At 41.6% G+C, this 20,640-nt stretch overlaps 1 protein-coding gene across 1 annotated transcript in view; it reads right to left on the minus strand.

Moving 5' to 3' along the window:
* KANSL1 (KAT8 regulatory NSL complex subunit 1) overlaps positions 1-20,640 on the minus strand; it is a gene marked incomplete in the record, with an annotated part of 533,970 nt that overhangs the window by 44,464 nt on the left and 468,866 nt on the right. The window contains 1 exon segment of the mRNA XM_053713685.1: positions 6,407-6,519. Within this exon segment, the coding sequence (XP_053569660.1) occupies positions 6,407-6,519 (113 nt within the window).

The raw sequence follows: 20,640 nt of genomic DNA on the forward strand, positions 1-20,640 counted from the left end.
CAGTGAAGAGAAACGAAACTGTCACAATTAAAACCAAACAACTGCCAAGTGGAAAATAATGCCCAAATATTTATTCACTCAGTACCTCAGAAATGTAAACGATTCTACATTCCAGCAAAAACGTTTAACATGATAAATACTTATTAAAAGGATTAGTGACTTTTAACAGAGTAGTTCCGGTGAAATACCATCCCCAGAATACTGAAGTGTATACATACATGTCATTATAACGGTATGGCAGGATTTTCTCATCAATTCCATTCAGAAAATAAAAACTGCTACATACCTCAATGCAGATTCATCTGCCCGCTGTCCCCTGATCTGAAGCTTTTACCTCCCTCAGATGGCCGAGAACAGCAATATGATCTTAACTACTCCGGTTAAAATCATAGTAAAAAACTCTGGTAGATTCTTCCTCAAACTCTGCCAGAGAAGTAATAACACGCTCCGGTGCTATTGTAAAATAACAAACTTTTGATTGAAGTCATAAAAACTAAGTATAATCACCATAGTCCTCTCACACATCCTATCTAGTCGTTGGGTGCAAGAGAATGACTGGGACTGACGTAGAGGGGAGGAGCTATGTGCAGCTCTGCTGGGTGAATCCTCTTGCATTTCCTGTTGGGGAGGAGTTGTATTCCCAGAAGTAATGATGACCCGTGGACTGATCACACATAACAGAAGAAATTAGACTTATTCTTGGCTTTGAAAGGCCTATCTTGTGGGAGGGCGTGGCCCTTATCCCCAGTGATGTCTGAGATAATCTCTTTCAATTCTGGCCCAAAAAGGGTTTTACCCTTGAAGGGGATATTAAGCAATTTTGTCTTGGAAGATACATCCGCTGACCAAGACTTTAGCCAGAGCGCTCTGCGCGCCACAATTGCAAACCCTGAATTTTTCGCTGCTAATCTAGCTAACTGCAAAGCGGCATCTAAAATAAAGGAATTAGCTAACTTAAGTGCGTGAACTCTGTCCATAACCTCCTCATACGGAGTCTCTCTACTGAGCGACTTTTCTAGTTCCTCGAACCAGAACCACGCTGCTGTAGTGACAGGAATAATGCACGAAATAGGTTGCAGGAGGTAACCTTGCTGTACAAAAATCTTTTTAAGCAAACCCTCCAATTTTGTATCCATAGGATCTTTGAAAGCACAATTATCCTCGTTAGGAATAGTAGTGCGCTTGGCTAGTGTAGAAACTGCCCCCTCGACCTTAGGGACTGTCTGCCATAAGTCCTTTCTGGGGTCGACCATAGGAAATAATTTCTTAAATATAGGATGGGAGACAAAAGGTATGCCGGGCTTCTCCCACTCCTTATTCACTATGTCCGCCACCCGCTTGGGTATAGGAAAAGCGTTGGGGTGCACCGGAACCTCTAGGAACTTGTCCATCTTGCACAATTTTTCTGGAATGACCAGGTTGTCACAATCATCCAGAGTAGATAACACCTCCTTAAGCAGTGCGCGGAGATGCTCTAATTTAAATTTAAATGTCACAACATCAGGTTCTGCCTGTTGAGAAATTCTACCTGAATCTGAAATTTCCCCATCTGACAAAACCTCCCTCATGGCCACTTCAGATTGGTGTGAGGGTATGACAGAGCAATTATCATCAGCGCCCTCCTGCTCTACAGTGTTTAAAACAGAGCAATCGCGCTTTCTCTGAAATGCAGGCATTTTGGATAAAATATTTGCTATGGAGTTATCCATTACTGCCGTCAATTGTTGCATAGTAACAAGCATTGGCGCGCTAGAAGTACTAGGGGTCTCCTGCGTGGGCAAAACTGGTGTAGACACAGAAGGAGATGATGTAGAACTATGTCTACTCCCTTCATCTGATGAATCATCTTGGGCAACTTTACTATCTGTGGCAGAACTGTCCTTACTTTGTTTGGACGCTATGGCACAATTATCACACAATTTTGAAGGGGGAGACACATTGGCTTCCATACATACAGAACATAGTTTATCTGAAGGTACAGATATGTTAAACAGGCTTAAACTTGTCAAAGTACAAAAAACGTTTTAAAACAAAACCGTTACTGTCTCTTTAAATTTTAAACAGGGCACACTTTATTACTGAATATGTGAAAAACTATGAAGGAATTGTTCAAATTTAACCAAATTTTTACCACAGTGTCTTAAAGCATTCAAAGCATTGCACACCAAATTTCAGACCTTTAACCCTTAAAATGAGGAAACTGGAGCCGGTTACAGTTTTAACCCCTCTACAGTCCCAGCTACAGCCTTTGCTGCGACTTAACCAAACCCAGGGGGGTATACGATACCAAATGAAGCCTTCTAGGAACCTTTTCAACTACTTTCAGACCCACACACATGCAGCTGCATGTCCTGCTCTCAAAAGTAACTGCGCAATAATGGCGCGAAAATGAGGCTCAGCCTACTACAGGGAAGGCCCTTCCTGACTGGAAAGGTGTCTAAACCAGTGCCTGACGTAAAAAAAAACGTTCCCCAAAGTTTATAAAGTGTGAATTTCAACATCAAGCTGTATAAAATGCCCAAATAAAGCAATCGATCTAGCCCATAAAAGTGTCTACCAGTTTTATAGCCCATATTAAGCCCTTTATTCTGTTTGAGACTAAGAAAATGGCTTACCGGTCCCCATGAGGGGAAATGACAGCCTTCCAGCATTACACAGTCTTGTTAGAAATATGGCTAGTCATACCTTAAGCAGAAAAGTCTGCCAACTGTTTCCCCCAAATGAAGTTATTTCATCTCAACAGTCCTATGTGGAAATCGCAAACGATTTTAGTTACTGCTGCTAAAATCATATTCCTCTCACAAACAGAACTCTTCATCTTTTTCTGTTTCAGAGTAAATAGTACATACCAGCACTATTTTAAAATAACAAACTCTTGATAGTAGAATAAAAAACTACAACTAAAAACCACATACTCTTCACCATCTCCGTGGAGATGCTGCCTGTGCAACGGCAAAGAGAATGACTGGGGTGGGCGGAGCCTAGGAGGGACTATATGGACAGCTTTTGCTGTGCTCTTTGCCATTTCCTGTTGGAGAAGAGAATATTCCCACAAGTTATGGATGACGCCGTGGACCGGACACACCAATGTTGGAGAAAAGGAAATTTATGCTTACCCGATAAATGTATTTCTTTTACGATATGATGAGTCCACGGATTTCATCCTTACTTATGGGATTACGCCACCTGGTCAGCAGGAAGTGGCAAAGAGCACCACAGCAGAGCTGTATATATAGCTCCTCCCTTCCCTCCCACTCCAGTCATTCGACCGAAGTTAGGAAGAGAAAGGAAAAGCCAAAGGTACAGAGGTGACTGAAGTTTAACAAAAATAAAGACCTGTCTTAGAAAATTACAGGGTGGGCCGTGGACTCGTCATATCGTAAAGGAAATAAATTTATCAGGTAAGCATAAATTTCCTTTTCTTTTACAAGATATGACGAGTCCACGGATTTCATCCTTACTTATGGGATACAATACCAAAGCTATAGGACACGGATGAAAGGGAGGGACCTAAACGGAAGGTACCAATGCTTGAAGAACCTCTCTCTCAAAAACAGCCTCAGATGAAGCAAAAGTATCAAATTTGGAAAATTTGGAAAAAGTGTGAAGAGACGACGAAGTTGCAGCCTTGCAAATCTGTTCAAACAGAAGCATCGTTTCTGACGAAGCCACAGCCCTAGTGGAATGATCCGTAATTCATTCAGGAAGCTGCTGTCCAGCAGTCTCATATGCCAGACGGATGATACTCTTCAGCCAAAAAGAAAGAGGTAGCCGTAGCTTTCTGACACCTACACTTTCCAGAAAAAAACAAATAAAGATGATTGACGAAATTCTTTAGTCGCCTGCAAGTAAAACTTCAGGGCACGGACCACGTCCAAGTTATGCAACATACGCTCCTTCTTAGGAGAAGGATTAGGAAACAATGAAGGAACAACAATTTCCTGATTAATATTCTTATTAGAAACAACCTTAGAAAGAAAACCAGGTTTGGTACGTAAAACCACCTTATCAGAATGGAAAGTAAGATGAGAGCCACATTGTAACGCTGAAAGCTCGGAAACTCTACGAGCAGAAGAAATAGTAACCAAAAATAAAACCTTCCAAGATAACTTATCTATGGAATGCATGGGTTCAAACGGAACCCTTGAAGAACATTAAGAACTAGATTCAAACTCCAGGGTGGAGCAATTTGTCTAAACACAGGCTTGATTCTAGTCAGAGCCTGACAAAAAGACTGAACGTCTGGAACATCTGCCAAACGCTTGTGTAGTAAAATCGACAAAGCAGAAATTTGTCCCATTAAAGAACTTTCTGATAACCTCTTCTCCAATCCTTCTTGGAGAAAAGATAAAATCCTGGGAATCCTAACCCTACTCCATGAGTAGCCCTTGGATTCGCACCAATAAAGATATTTACGACATATCTTATGGTAGATCTTTCTAGTGACAGGCTTACGTGCCTGAATCAAGGTATCAATGACCGAATCAGAGAACCCCCGCTTAGATAAAATCAAGCGTTCAATCTCCAAGCAGTCAGTTGCAGAGAAACTAGATTCTGATGATGGAAGGGTCCCTGAATGAGAAGGTCCTGCCTCAATGGAAGCTTCCACTGTGGCAGAGAGGACATGTCCACCAGATCGGCATACCAAGTCCTGCAAAGGCCACGCAGGCACGATTAGAATTACCGAAGCCCTCTCCTGTTTGATCCGTGCAATCATCCGGGGAAGGAGAGCAAACGGTGGAAACACATAAGCTAGGTTGAATGACCAAGGCACTGCCAAGGCATCTATCAGCTCGGCCTGAGGATCCCTTGATCTGGATCCGTATCTTGGGAGCTTGGCATTCTGACGAGACGCCATCAGATCCAATTCCGGTCTGCTCCATTTGAGAATCAGGGAGGCAAAGACCTCTGGATGGAGTTCCCACTCCCCCGGATGAAACGCCTGTCTGCTTAAAAAATCTGCTTCCCAGTTGTGCACACCTGGGATGTAGATTGCTGACAGATAAGAGTGAGCCTCCGCCCACCGAATTATCTTGGATACTTCTGTCATCGCTAAGGAACTCCACGTTCCTCCCCGATGATTGATGTAAGCCACAGTCGTGATGTTGTCCGACTGAAATCGGATGAATTTGGCCAAAGTCAACTGAGGCCAAGCCTGAGGCTCATTGAATATTGCTCTCAATTCCAGAATATTGATTGGAAGTAGAGACTCCGACCGAGTCCACACCCCCTGAACCTTCAGGGAATTCCAGACCGCACCCCAGCCTAGTAGACTGGCGTCCGCTGTCACTATCACCCAAGAGGGTCTGCAGAAGCACGTCCCATGGGACAGATGATCCGGCGACAACCACCAAAGAAGAGAGTCTCTTGTCTCCTGATCTATTGCAGCAATAAAAAATGCCCTAATGTGCCCAAATTAACTTAACAATATTGCTCCGCTTGTTTGGTTATGTTATATATCAATGTTTATCACACTCCAGGCCCCTGCACCTCGCCACAGCTCTGCTGCGGCGCCTACCTGCCCCCAAGATCACACTGATTCTGCTTGAGTAGCGCTCCCAAGTCTCTCTGTACCCTTCGTGTACAAAAACAACTTAGGCCCCACCGGACCCAGGACCTTGCTGCCGATCCGGATGAATACTGCGCGGCTGAGTGCATGAAATTAGGCCCCGCCCACAGTGGGAGTAACTCGCCGTACTGAGACCCGCAGTCTCATACCTCAATGCTGCTTGTAGCATGACATGGTTCTCCACACTGAAGATACTACTTTACACTACCTTCAACTGCTCTGTGGAAACCAGCAGGATCTTATATAATGTTTGCTAAGATCATCAACATCAGGGCAGAAAACTAAGATGTCTCCACTCCTCTTAAGAAGGTATAGACTGATTTCTCCCTGAGAAAAATAGTACTCACTGGCACCATTTTAAAAAAAAAAAAACTTCTTGATTGAAGAATCTAAACTAACACCTCACTTTACCTCTTCCTATCACTAACACAGGCAAAAAGAATGACGGGAGGGAAGGGAGGAGCTATATATACAGCTCTGCTGTGGTGCTCTTTGCCACTTCCTGCTGACCAGGAGGCGTAATCCCATAAGTAAGGATGAAATCCGTGGACTCATATCTTGTAAAAGAAAAGTTGATTGCCGCAAGCAGCTACCTTCTTCTGCATTCAGCAGCTAACAAAACTGCTGAAAGCACATGCTTAACTGAAAGTGATGCAAACAAATTTCTCTAAAACATTCCCCAACTGCTTGTGTATGAAGTGCAACATTATCCAAGTTTGTTTTCCCATTTATTTGCATTATAACTAATCAGTAATGCTGCGGCACTCGAAAGAAATCTATACAGCTACAGCGAAATGGGGGTTTGCAATCAAATTTTATCTACACCAATCTTCATACCTGCTTCCACGCCTCTGAGGAATAGCTGATGACCAAGAATCCCAGCGAGAACGTTCCATATCTTCATATGCATTATGACGAATTAGATATGCTTCATCTGAGAGGTCTTCCAACTAAAAGAAAAAATACTTGTGAAATAAGGAAAAAGATCCCATATACATATACACACAAACACATACATATATATATATATATATATATATATATATATATATAGCACCGATACCAAGTACTTGCACCAGTACTTTTACTCGTGCAAATGCTCTGATACTTAAAGAGTTAGGAAACACCAGCATTTTCTTTCATGATTCAGATAGAACTTAACATTTTATACAACTATCCAATTTACTTCAAATATCACATTTGCTTCATTCACTTGCTATCCTTTGCTGAAGGAACAGCATTACACTACTGGCGGATAGCTATACACAACTAGCTCCCACTAGTGTAGTGTGCATATTCTTTTTCTACAATGAATAACAAAAGAACAAAGCACATTTGAAATAGAAGTACATTTTAAAGAGTCTTACAATTACATGCTCTATCTGAATCATGCAGCAGGTTTAATTTTGACTTTCCTATCCCTTTTAACAGATACCTCCAGATCTTACCCATACGCCATCTTGTGGCGTTTTTTCAAACTTCATGTTCCCATTTCATTTTAACCCCTTAAGGACCATAGCACTTTTCCATTTTCCCACCGTTTGGGACAAAGGCTCTTACTCATTTACTGTACCCACACATTATATACTGTTTTTCTCGCCATTAAATGGACATTCTAAAGATACCATTATTCTCATCATATCTTATTTACTATAAATTTCTTTTATAAAATATGATGGAAAAAGAAAAAATGGAAAAAAATCTAATTTTCTAACTTTGACCCCCAAAATCTGTTACACATCTACAACCTCCAAAAAACACCCATACTAAATAGTTTCTAAATTTTGTCCTGAGTTTAGAAATACCCAATGTTTACATGTTCTTTGCTTTTTTTGTAAGTTACAGGGCAATAAATACAAGTAGCACTTTGCTACTTCCAAACCACTTTTTTTTTTTTCAAAATTAGCGCTAGTTAAATTAAAACACTGATATCTATCAGGAATCTCTGAATATACCTTGACATGTATATATATATTTTTTTTAGAAGAAGACAACCCAAAGTATTGATCTAGGCCCATTTTGGTATATTTAATGCCACCATTTCACCGCCAAATGCGATCAAATAATAATAAAAAAAATCGTTCATTTTTTCACATTTTTTTTACATATGGCACAAATGGTTGTAAATGCTTTTCTGGGATCCGCTTTGTTCAGAAATAGCATATTTGGCTATATGGCTTTGGCGCTGCTTTTTGGTAATTAGAAGACCACTAAATGTTGCTGCGCATCACAAGTGTATTATGTCTAGTAGTGAAGGGGTTAATTAGGTATCTTGTAGGGAGCTTGCAGGGTAAACATCTCTCTAACCCTCCCCCTCTACCTTATTGTGCGCCAGTTTGCCATAAAACATGGTATTAAAAAAAAAAAGTTTTATTATAAAATTTTCTGTAGTGTAGCTGCCCCCTCAATATCCAACCAGCCACCCCCTCCGAGATCCCTTAGCTGAACACTCCCACCCTCCCCAGTCCTCTCTCCTACCTTAGCAATATGTATTACTGTGCCATAGTGTAGTGTTCCCACCCGCGCCTGCCCCCATGCACGCATGCCCCTGCACGTGATCCCGCCCCCCTCCGACGCTCTTCCTGCGCCGATGGCCGCCCACCAGCCTCCCTGCATCAGCTCCCACCCAGCAACGATCACAGCCATTGATGGCTGATGCAGAGAGGGCCACAGAGTGTCTCTCTCTGCATCGGACTGCTAAAAAAATGTTATTGCAGGATGCTTCAATATCGAGGCATATGCTCAAAACATACTGTACTCAGAGGAACATCCTTAGCTTATATAATTGCAGGAAGAGTGTTCATAGGACAAATTAAGTTATTTCCTATGAACACTCATCCAAGGACTAGATTTAGATTACATTTGATTAGTAAGCTTTACCAATGTTCACATTTCCAACTCCATATACTTTAATGGAGTTGGAGATGTAATGAGAGCATTAGTAAAGCTTACTAGTCAATGTAATCTATCCCATAGTGTTGTTCCCCATGATTAAACAGTGCACTGTTATATTTTTTACTCAATTGCACTTCTGGTTGGTTGCAATTTTACATTTGTTTTGTATTGTTGTTATTAATATATTTTATTGTAATATTTTTATTTATAAACATGTTCTGAGAAAACAAGAAAACAAAACTTATTATTTCATAATGTCTTTTGAGTTAGTTATTCATAATTATAAAGATATCTTAAATCAGTATGTATTGTGCTTGAGAAACTGTCACATGACATAAAAAAAAAAAAGTATCGGTAATTGGTATTGGAGAGTATTTGAAAAAACTATTTATGCAACTGATAAATTTCTTTATTTCCTGGCATAGAGAGTCCACGAATCCATTTCAATTACTGGTGGGAATTTGACTCCTGGCCAGGAGGAGGCAAAGAACACCCCAGCAGAGCTGTTAAGTATCACTCCTACTTCCCATAAGCCCACAGTCATTCAGCCGAAGGAATATGGAAAGAGAAGATGACAAGGGTATAGAGGTGCCTGAGGTTTCTAAAATAAAAAGCCATCTTAACTCAAATTAAGGGGGGGGGCGTGGACTCTCCATGCCAGGAAAGGAAGAAATCTATCATAAACAGTCCTTCCTGAACCTGAGGAAGGATTGACCGTATTGTCTCCTTCTTGAAAGAGGGAACACTGAGAAACTTGTTTAGGCACTTTAAGTCCAGCATTAGAAGAAAAGTTCCTTCCTTTTTTGGAAACGTGAAAAGGTTTGAATAAAACCCCAAACCTCTTTCTGCTGTAGGTACCGGGACAATAACTCCTAGAGAGGAGAGATCCCGTACGAAACCTAAAAAGGCAGTTCTCTTTTCTGGTCTTGTAGACAGTCTGGAGAGTAGGAATCTGCCCCTGAGCGGATGAGATTTGAATCCTATCCGTTATCCCTGAGATACAACCTCCAGGACCCAAGGATCCTGTACATCCTGAAAACAAGAGTCTGAAAAAAAGACAGTCTGCCCCCTACTCAATCCGATCCCAGATCAGGGGTTGCCTCTTCATGCCGATTTGTTCTCTGCAGGCTTCTTAGTCTGTTTGGACTTATTCCAGGACTGAGACGGCTTCCAAGTACTCTTCGGCTGCTCGGACTTGGATGAGGATTGCAATTGTGATTTGTCAGAATGAAAGGAACGACAATTAGACAACTGCAGTTCCTTAGGCCTATTCTTATCCTGCGGTAGGAAGGCACCTTTCCCTCCGGTAACAATAGAAATAATGGAGTTCAGCCCTGGACCGAATAAAATCTTCCCCTTGAAAGAAAGAGAAAGGAGTCATATCCGCAGACCAAGACATCAACCAGAGAGCACGGCGGGCTAGGACCGCAAAGCCAGAAGCCTTTGCATTTAGGCGAATCTGCATATTTGTATCACAGATGGAGTTAGCAATTCTCAGAGCTTTAATTCTCTCCTGAATATCCTTGAGGGGAGTCTCCACCTCAATGAGCTCCGACTGTCGCACCAATAGGTAGCTGCTCCAGCAACTGCGGCTACAGCCGCCGCCGGATGAAATAGAAACCCAGTATGTTGAAACAACTTCCTCAGAAAAGTTTCCATTTTCTTATCCATAAGATCTTATCTTTTTTTTTTCTTATCTAAAAGAAGAACTATCCTCCAGAAAGATAGTAGTACGCTTATCCAGCGTAGAAATAGTGTAATCCACCTTAGGGATGGAGCCCCACAAATCTGATTGAGAGTCAGGGACCGGGAATAATTTTTTAAAAGTAGATGAGGGGGAAAAAAGTTCCTATTCTTTCCCATTCATTAATAATGTTCACCATATTAACTGGCACAGGAGAAGCCAGAGGGACCTTTCTGTCTTCATAAACCCTGTCTTATTTAGGGATCGTAGGTTCCTCAGGGAGTGTAGCCTCTAGAACCTCTAGTGTAGACAGAACCTCCTTTAATAAAAAATGCAGATGCTAAATTTTAAATCTAAAGGAGGGTTCCTCCGCAAAAAAAAGCCCCCTCTAGATGGAGGATTAGTTGAGCCACGGGGAACTGCATGTGGAGCGGGTAGTGTAGAAAGGGTAGTAATCTCTCGGGACACAGATTCCTAAGAGGTAGACGGCTCAGAGGGGCTAAATAGCGCTATGTGTATTAGCAGGCTTGTCTCCCTTTTTAGTCTTTAGAACAGTGCTTAGGCAAATGGAACAAAATTGAGCAGGCAGGCAAACCACGGCTTCCTCACAATATAAAAAGGAATTATTAATCGTATAGAAGGAGCAGAATCTTCTAATGTAGTATCAGAGTCCTTCATAGCTAAGATATATTCACAGAAGTACAGACAAAAAAACGCTTTTATTCAAAAGACGGCACATTTATAATCCCAATGGCTGGGGCACTCACCGCCTCCTAGAACCAGACAGCTAACAGTAAAAACGTTCTCCTTAGGAGTGATGTCGCAGCAGGATCGAAGGAAAAAGGAAATTTATGCTTACCTGATAAATTGATTACTTTTACGATATGCCGAGTCCACGGGTTTCATCCTTACTTGTGGGATATTATCCTCCTGCTAACAGGAAGTGGCAAAGAGCACCACAGCAGAGCTGTTACATAGCTCCTCCCCTAACTCCTCCCCCCAGTTATTCGACCGCAGGTATAGGAAGAGAAAGGAAAAGCTAAAAGGTGCAGAGGTGACGGAGGTTTTGAAAAAATAAAATAAATCCTGTCTTAAAATGACAGGGTGGGCCGTGGACTCGGCATATCGTAAAAGAAATCAATTTATCAGGTAAGCATAAATTTCCAGACAGCCAACAGTAAAAACGCTCTCCTTAGGAGTGATGTCGCAGCAGGATCGAAGGAAAAAGGAAATTTATGCTTACCTGATAAATTGATTCCTTTTACAAGATATGCAGAGTCCACGGGTTTCATCCTTACTTGTGGGATACCAATACCAAAGCTTTAGGACACGGATGAAAGGGAGGGACAAGACAGGAACCTAAACGGAAGGCACTACTGCTTGAAGAACCTTTCTCCCAAAAATAGCTTCAGAAGAAGCAAAAGTATCAAATTTGGAAAATTTGGAAAAAGTATGAAGGGAGGACCAAGTCGCAGCCTTACAAAGGTCCTGTCTCAATGGTAGTCTCTGTGGTGGCAGAGAAGACATGTCCACCAGATCCACATACCAAGTCCTGCGTGGCCACGCAGGCGCTATTAGAATTACTGAAGCTCTCTCCTGTTTGATTCTTGCAATCACACGAGGCAGGAGAGGAAAAGGTGGAAACACATAAGCCAGGTTGAACGACCAAGGTACTGCTAGCGCATCTATCAGTACAGCCTGGGGATCCCTTGACCTGGACCCGTAGCGAGGAAGTTTGGCATTCTGTCGAGATGCCATCAGATCCAATTCCGGTTTGCCCCATTGATGAATCAATGATGCAAATACCTCCGGATGGAGTTACCACTCCCCCGGATGAAAAGTCTGACGACTTAGAAAATCCGCCTCCCAGTTCTCTACTCCTGGGATGTAGATTGCTAAAGATGGTAAGAGTGAATCTCTGCCCATCGGCTTATCTTTGATACCTCTATCATTGCAAGAGAACTTCTTGTTCCCCCTTGAAGATTGATATATGCTACAGTTGTGACATTGTCTGACTGGAATCTTATGAACCTGGTCAGAGCCAGCTAAAGCCACGCCTTAAGTGCATTGAAAATTGCTCTGTTCCAGAATATTGATTGGAAACAGACTCCGTTGGAGTCCAGGTTCCCTGAGCCTTCAGGGAATTCCAGACTGCACCCCAGCCCAAGAGGCTGGCGTCCGTTGTCACGATTACCCATGCTGGCCTGCGGAAGCAAATTCCCTGAGACAGATGATCCTGTGACAACCACCAAAGAAGAGTCTCTCTGGTCTCTTGATCCAGATTTATCTGAGGAGATAAATTTGCATAATCCCCATTCCACTGTCTGACCATGCATAGTTGCAGTGGCCTGAGATGAAAGCGAGCAAACGGGACGATGTCCATCGCTGCTACCATTAATCCAATGACCTCCATACACTGCGCCACTGATGGCCGAGGAATGGACTGAAGAGCTCGGCAAGTATTTAGAATCTGATTTTCTGACCTCCGTCAGGAATATTTTCATGTCTACCGAGTCTATCAGAGTTCCTAAGAATGGAACTCTCGTTTGTGGAACAAGTGAACTCTTTTCTATATTCACTTTCCAACCGTGAGTTCTTAGAAAGGACAGCACAATGTCTGTGTGAGATTTGGTCAGATGATAAGTGGACGCCTGAACCAAAATATCGTCCAGATAGGGCGTCAGTGCTATGCCCCGCGGCCTGAGGACCGCTAGAAGGGACCCTAGCACCTTTGTGAAAATTCTTGGAGCTGTAGCCAACGCAAAGGGAAGGGCCACAAACTGATAATGCCTTTCCAGAAAGGCAAACCTTAGAAACTGATGATGATCCTTGTGGATAGGAATGTGAAGGTACGCATCCTTTAGGTCCACGGTGGTCATGTATTGACCCTCCTGGATCATTGGTAAGATTGTTTGTATAGTCTCAATCTTGAACAATGGGACCCTGAGAAATTTGTTCAGGAACTTTAAATCCAAAATAGGTCTGAAAGTTCCCTCTTTTTTGGGAACCACGAAAAGGTTTGAGTAAAACCCCTGTCCCTGTTCCAGTTTTGGAACTGGACAAAATTAGTCCCATGGAATAGAGGTATTTTACACAATGTAAGAACGCCTCTCTTTTTGTCTGGTCTACAGACAATCGTGAAAGATGAAATCTCCCTCTTGGGGGAAAATTTTTGAATTCCAGTTGATACCCCTGGGTCACAATTTCTAATGCCCAGGGATCCTGCACATCCCTTGTCCAAGCCTGAGCAAAGAGAGAAAGTCGGCCCCCTATTAAATCCGGTCCTGGATCGGGGGCTGGCCCTTCATGCTGTTTTTGTAGCAGCGGGCCTTTTGGCTGGTTTACCCTTATTCCAGGTCTGATTAGGTCTCCAGACAGACTTGGACTGAGCACAATTTCCTTCCTGCTTATTGGTGGAAAGGGGATGCAGAGGGTACTCCTCTGAAATTTCAAAAGGAACGAAAATTATTTTGTTAACCTTCCTAAGAGGTTTATCTTGAGGTAGGGCATGGCCTTACCTCCAGTAATGTCCGCAATGATTTCCTTCAATTCAGGGCCAAACAGAGTTTTACCCTTGAAAGGAATAGTTAACAGTTTAGACTTTGATGATACATCAGCAGACCACGATTTTAACCATAGCGCTCTGCGCGCCAATATTGCAAAACCTGCATTTTTTGCTGCTAATTTACTAATCTGAAAAACAGCATCAGTGATAAAAGAATTAGCTAGTTTGAGAGCTTTAATTCTGTCCAAAATGTCGTCTATGGGCTTCTCTACTTTCAGAGACTCTTCAAGGGCGTCAAACCAGAAAGCCGCTGCCGTAGTTACTGGAACAATGCAGGCAGCAGGTTGTAACAAGAAACCCTGGTGAATAAATTTCTTTAGAAGACCCTCTAATTTTTTATCCATAGGGTCTTTGAAAGCACAACTATCTTCAATAGATATAGTTGTACGCGTTGTAGAATAGATATTGTTCCCTCCACCTTAGGGACCGTTTGCCAAGAGTCCTTAATGGTATCTGATATGGGAAACATTTTCTTAAAATTAGGAGGGGGAGAGAACGGTATACCTGGTCTATCCCATTCCGTTCTAACAATTTCCGAAATTCTTTTGTGAACCGGAAAAACATCAGTGTAAGTACGAACTTCTAGATATTTATCCATCTTACACAATTTTTCTGGAGGAATTGTAATGGGTTCACAATCATCCAGAGTTGCTAGGACCTCCCTAAGTAACATACGAAGGTGTTCAAGTTTAAATTTAAAGGACACTAAGTCCGAATCTGTCTGAGGTAAAATATTCCCTGAATCTGAACTTTCTCCCTCAGACAATAATTCCCTAACCCCCAATTCAGAGCATTGTGAGGGTACATCGGAAATAGTTAAAGCATCAGAGGGTTCAGTATTTACATTAATACCTGGCCTACTGCGTTTACTCTGCAAACCTGGCAGTTTAGAAAATACCTCATTGAGAGTAGTTAACATAACTGTAGCTATATCTTGCAAAGTAAAATAATTAGACACACTAGATGTACTAGGTGTCACTTGTGTGGGTGTTAAAAGTTGGGACACTTGAGGAAAATTACATGGTATATCCTGATTCTATTCAGACTGAGAATCATTCTTAGACACAATTTAATTTCCTAAAATATGTTCCTTACATTGTAAGGCTCTATCAGTACAAGAGGTACACAAAGTAAGAGGGGCTTCCACAATGGCTTCTAAACATATAGAACAATGAGTTTCCTCAATGTTAGACATGTTGAACAAAGTAGTAATAACCATAAAAGTTGGTAAATAGTTTATTTATTAACAAAAACAATTTTGCAAAAAAAACGAGCACTGTGCCTTTAAGAAATAAATGCACACAATTTTTTCCCAAACACGCTTAAAAACGTTTATGAACGTTTGGATTTATAGTTTTGCCAAAAATTATTGCATCCACATGCAACGATTGAATTTACTCTCTACAGGAACATTAAATTAAAAAAATACAATTTTCTAAATAATGACCACTGCACCTTGCCACAGCTCTGCTGTGGCGCCTACCTGCCCCCAGAGAACTGTCAAATGAATCGACAACAATCCGGATAGTGTAAAACAAAGATAGGGCCCAACCGGAGCTAATGTCTGCTGTCTCCTTGAGCGTAAACTGCGCAACTGAGGCACGAAAATAGGCCCCGCCCACAATGGACATCACACTTAGAAATTCAAATACCGCATGGAAAGCGGTTATAAACTGCCAAGTGGTCCCCCCAAACATTTTAATAATAAAATAAATATTTATTTTACTGTTGTCCTTCATATAAATTTATGAACAAAAAGTCCCAGTGTCAATTATATGCTTGCAATAATGTAAGAAAAAAACACCCAGTAGGACAGTAACTCCCCTTTACATTTAGGACTACTGCTTTCCCTGTTCCTAATAAGGAATCAAATACAGCCACTTCTGATATACAAAGTTTCCTCAGAAAAATTAGGCTGGCACATACCTCAAATGCTGCTTACTGCATGAGATGGTCCTCCACACTGAAGAGTTTCCTTCATATTACCTTCAGATTTGTGGGAACCATAACTGACTTTAGTAACTGCTGCTAAGATCATCAATTTCAGGGAGAAATCTTCCATATCCTCCCTGATCAAAATAGTACTCACCGGTACCATTTAAAATAAAAAATATCTTGATTGGAGAAATTAAAACTATCATTTTGTCACCACTATCACTTTACCCTTCCTATTACTAGCATAGGCAAAGAGAATGACTGGGTGGAGGAGTTAGGGGAGGAGCTATGTAACAGCTCTGCTGTGGTGCTCTTTGCCACTTCCTGTTAGCAGGAGGATAATATCCCACAAGTAAGTATGAAACCTGTGGACTCGGCATATCTTGTAAAAGAAATGAAAAGACCGCACCAGGTCACGTGGTGCGTAGGACAGGACTTACCCTGCTATGAAAAAAGACACTAAGCTATTACGAGCTGCACAACACTCAAACGAAAGTGAAACCTGTTTGTTCCAAGCCAAAAGCACACAGTCTATGAGCCCAAAACTCTCACATTAAAGGCGTTATAAATAACCCCTTGCTGTTCAAATAATCTCCCTGAAGGAGATAACCCTTGATCCTATCAAGGCATAAAGTAGCAACACTGTGACCCTGTATAGCAAAAGTGTATATGTAAAATGGTCTTACCCTCCAGGATCCATGCTGTGGAATAGGCACAGCCTCTCAAGTGTGACCGTCTTGCAGTGACGCTCTGACATGGACTTGAGTGTAAAACAGCAAGCAGTGAAACTCGTCAACACCGATTGCTCAGGAGCTATTAAACGACAGCCTGGATGGGTTCGCAGAAAAACTTTCCCTGCATCTCCAGACTCTAACCTTCATCAAAAAAATGTTGGAATGATCACTTAAAATGCTAGTCCTTTCTTGAAGGGGAACTCCCAGGAAAATAAGCGATCCACGCCAGCCAATGTAAAAACTTGAATCTTTATTGGAACAAATTAAAAAGGATGGAAGAATATAGCATACAGAGAGAGTGCAGCACTTGGCTTACGTGTTTCGGCTAGCAAGCCGTAATCATAGCCTATAGTGCTGTGCTTACCTCTGATATTTAAGAGCAATAGAAAAAAGCCCATTGGCTCAGAATCAATTGAATTAATACATTAAGTAAAAGCAACTGTGCGCTACTCTGTTAACCCTGCCATGCCTAGTTCTACATAGGAAGGGGGCAAAACAAATACTCCTGACAAAACGTGGTGGCAACCTTGACCAACTTCTAGCCAAAAGAGAAATCTTTTGGATTTTCAAACTAGAAACTAGGGTGCCAAAAGGATTAAACTCAAAGTTTGACATGATAAATTTTTGGGAATAAGAGAGACATGAATTGGACAGCTTATACCCCCAGTACTAATTTCACTAGACAGTGCACTATATCATTGCGTGATGGCTGGTCAAAAATAGGTTGTATCTCCTAGCCTATATCATAGATTGTTGAATGTTTTACACATTGCATGAGATTTTAATACACCTTTTGTATAACTTATAACTTTTGACATTCAGCAATATCTCAAGTATTAGTCCTTTATTACATGCCGTGTATGCACACTGATTATTTCATAATATTTATCCCACGTTGTTAGTTATTGAAGTTAGATTCTGTACATTAAATGCTTCTATTTTTTTTTGTCAGGAGTATTTGTTTTGCCCCCTTCCTATGTAGAACTAGGCATGACAGGGTTAACAGTAGTGCACAGGTGCTTTTACTTAATGAACTAATTCAATTGATTCTGAGCCAATGGGCTTTTTTCTATTGCTCTTAAATAACAGAGGTAACCACAGCACTATAGGCTATGATTACGGCTTGCTAGCCGAAACGCGTAAGCCAAGTGCTGCACTCTCTCTGTATGTTGTATTCTTCCATCCTTTTTAATTTGTTCCAATAAAGATTCAAGTTTTTACATTGGCTGGCGTGGATCGCTTCTTTTTCCTTTGAGTTCTGCTGCTAAATCCAGTGATCCGTGCAGCTGTTCATTCCACACTCTGCTTTAGGATCAAGCTGCAACTACAAGTCACGAGTGACGTCACCCGGAAGTGCCGGGTCACCTGAGGATCGCTCTGTGTTGGAGACGCCGAGGGAGGCGGAGGAGACCGGGGAGCGGACAGCTCTCATCGATTTGAATCGGGGTCCCAGTATTTTCCAAAGTTCACAGAGTCGCAGGTGGAGGGTAAGACAGCACTGTTGGTGCCCACCCTTATGTTTATTACAAAATTGGGATATATGTTGAATTGACGTCCACAGTGAGGAGACATGTTAAATGCTTGTTATTGATCCAGCAGATAAATATTTGGGTTTTGAATGTAAAAGGCCCAGTCTACTCACACCTCTCTATCCTTTGTGTATGACTTTCTTGAAGGGAACATACCCATTACAGGACTCTCCCAATCTTCTGACACTTCTCTGCCACCTCCTATAGTGACAAAAGGCAAAGAATGACTGGGGGATAGGGGAAGGGATATTTAAGCCTTTGGCTGGGGTGTTATGCCTCCTCCTGGTGGCCAGGTGTTGTATTCCCAACAGTAAGGAATTAAGTTGTGGACTCTCCCCTGCCTTATGGAAGGAAATGGCAAGAGGAAATAAAACCTTCCAAAATAACTATTTAATATCAACAGAATGCATTGGCTCTAACGGAGCCTGCTGCAAAAGTTTAAGAACAATGTTGAGGCTCCACCAAGGAGGAGCAACAGGTTTAAACACAGGCTTCATTCTGACCAAGGCCTGAATAAATGATTGAACATCTGGCAAATCTGCCAGACGTTTGTACAAAAGAATAGGCAGTGCAGAAATCTGACCCTTCAGAGTACTGACTGACAAACCTTTCTCCAGACCATACTGAAGAAAAGAAAATGCTGGGGGATCCTCACCCGACTAAGAGAAACCCTAAGATTCACACCAATAAAAGGTATTTACGCCATACCTTATGGTAAATCTTGCGAGTAACAGGTTTATGAGCCAAATTAATGGTATCAATGACCGCCTCAGAAAAACCACGCCTAGCTAAAATTTGGCGTCCAATCTCCAAGCAGTCCGCTTCAGAGAATCTAGATTTGGATGGAGGAAGGGACCCTGAAGTAGAAGGTCCTTCCTTAGAGGTAACCTCCAAGGTGTAAGAGGGGACATCTTTAGCAGATCCACGAACCAGATCCTGCGAGGCCATGCAGGAGCTATTAAAATCACAGATACTCTCTCGTTTGATACGAGCAATGACTCGTTGAAGCAGAGCAAACTGAGGAAACAGGAATGCCAGAGAGAAGTTCCAGGAAATCGCCAGGGCGTCTATTAAAGCGCCCTGAGGATCTCTTGACCTTGAACCGTATTTAGGAAGCTTGACTTTTTGACGAGACGCCATCATATCCAACTCCGGAACCTCCCACCTGAGGGTTATCTTTGAGAACACCTCCGAATGGAGTACCTACTTCCCGGGATCAAAGGTCTGTCAAACTGGATCGGGGGCGGACCCTTCATGCTGATCAGTGAATCAGTGGAAGGCTTCTTAAGTAAAAGAGTGATAAGAGCGGCGCTTTTTAGGAAAAAAGCTGGGAAGCTCAGAATATTCTTAATCTAATATGAATAAATTTATTGTAAACAAGATTTGATAAAAAAAAGTTATAGAAATTGATTATAGAGAAAAAGTTTTCCTATTTGAAAATAGCATCTGAAAAACACACAATAAAAATCAGGGGGAAAAGGCTCAACTTAGAGCCAAAACGCGTAGAAGTGACTTTCTCATGGAATACAAATATCTATCGTATTTGATAGATTAAACAACGGAACAACCGGCGAATATTTTGCATTTCATCTGCCTAACGAATCCAGCTACCTGATAGTGTACTCATGTGCCCCTCAGAAACCCAACGGCGGAAATAGCTCACAAATACAGGAGCAGCCGTATAGAAAACCTTTTCCCACTGACAGTAAACACTCAGCTCAGACGTCCGGTAAGGCACTCGTTTGTTACCACGACAGGAATTAGAATTTACACACTCTAAAAGACTGTTCTGTTTTTTTGGAAAACTATCTGGGGAAAGATTTCCATTACAATTGTGTGCACACACTTCATACTGCTGTTACTAGCAGCCAACACAAGTACTTTGGATATATTGAATATTATACGAATACTGTGTGTATGTATATGTATGTATGTATATATATATATATATATATATATATATATATATATATATACACACACATACATACATACACTATCTAGGAAGTGATACACAGACTGTACAAATGTGTATAACGATTGTTTTAATCTGTGCTGTATATGTTTCAGCAACACACTCCCCAAGACATATGTTGCACATGTATTGAGTATTAGAGATTTTACATATAATTCTACTTGTGCTGTTTATATTTCAGTTATACGTCTTATAGACACTTATATTACTGGTTTTGCCAATTTCTACAACGATTTTTTATCAAATTTTGTTTACAAAAAAATGTATTCATATTAGATTAAGAATATTGTTCTGAGTTTACTTCAGTTTCTTTTTTCCTAAAAAGCGCCACTCTTATCACTCTCTTACTTTTGTTCTTATACACTTCTAACCGTTTTGCAAGAATAATGGGATAAGAAGAGTTGGCATTGGGAAATAGTCTCACTCTAGGGTCAAGAGTCTTTTTTTAAGTGGAAGGCTTCTTGGTTTGCTTCCCCTTATTCCAGGGCTTACTGGACCTCCGTGAGGTCTTGGATGGCTCCGGCTTGGAAGAAGAGGAGACAATTGTCAGCTTCCGTCCACTGCAGAATGCGAGTCACCTCCTTCATATCTAAAGGAACTCAGGGTTCCTCCCTAATGGTTGATGTAAGCCACTGAGGTGGTGATGTCTGAATGGAATCTGATAAACCAGACTAAAGATAATTAGGGCCAAGCTGTCAAGGCATTGAAGATTTCTCTCAACTCTATAAAGTGTTCCGATTAAAAAAACGAACTA

Source organism: Bombina bombina, chromosome 5, assembly GCF_027579735.1.
Source record: "Bombina bombina isolate aBomBom1 chromosome 5, aBomBom1.pri, whole genome shotgun sequence".
Taxonomy (NCBI): domain Eukaryota; kingdom Metazoa; phylum Chordata; class Amphibia; order Anura; family Bombinatoridae; genus Bombina; species Bombina bombina.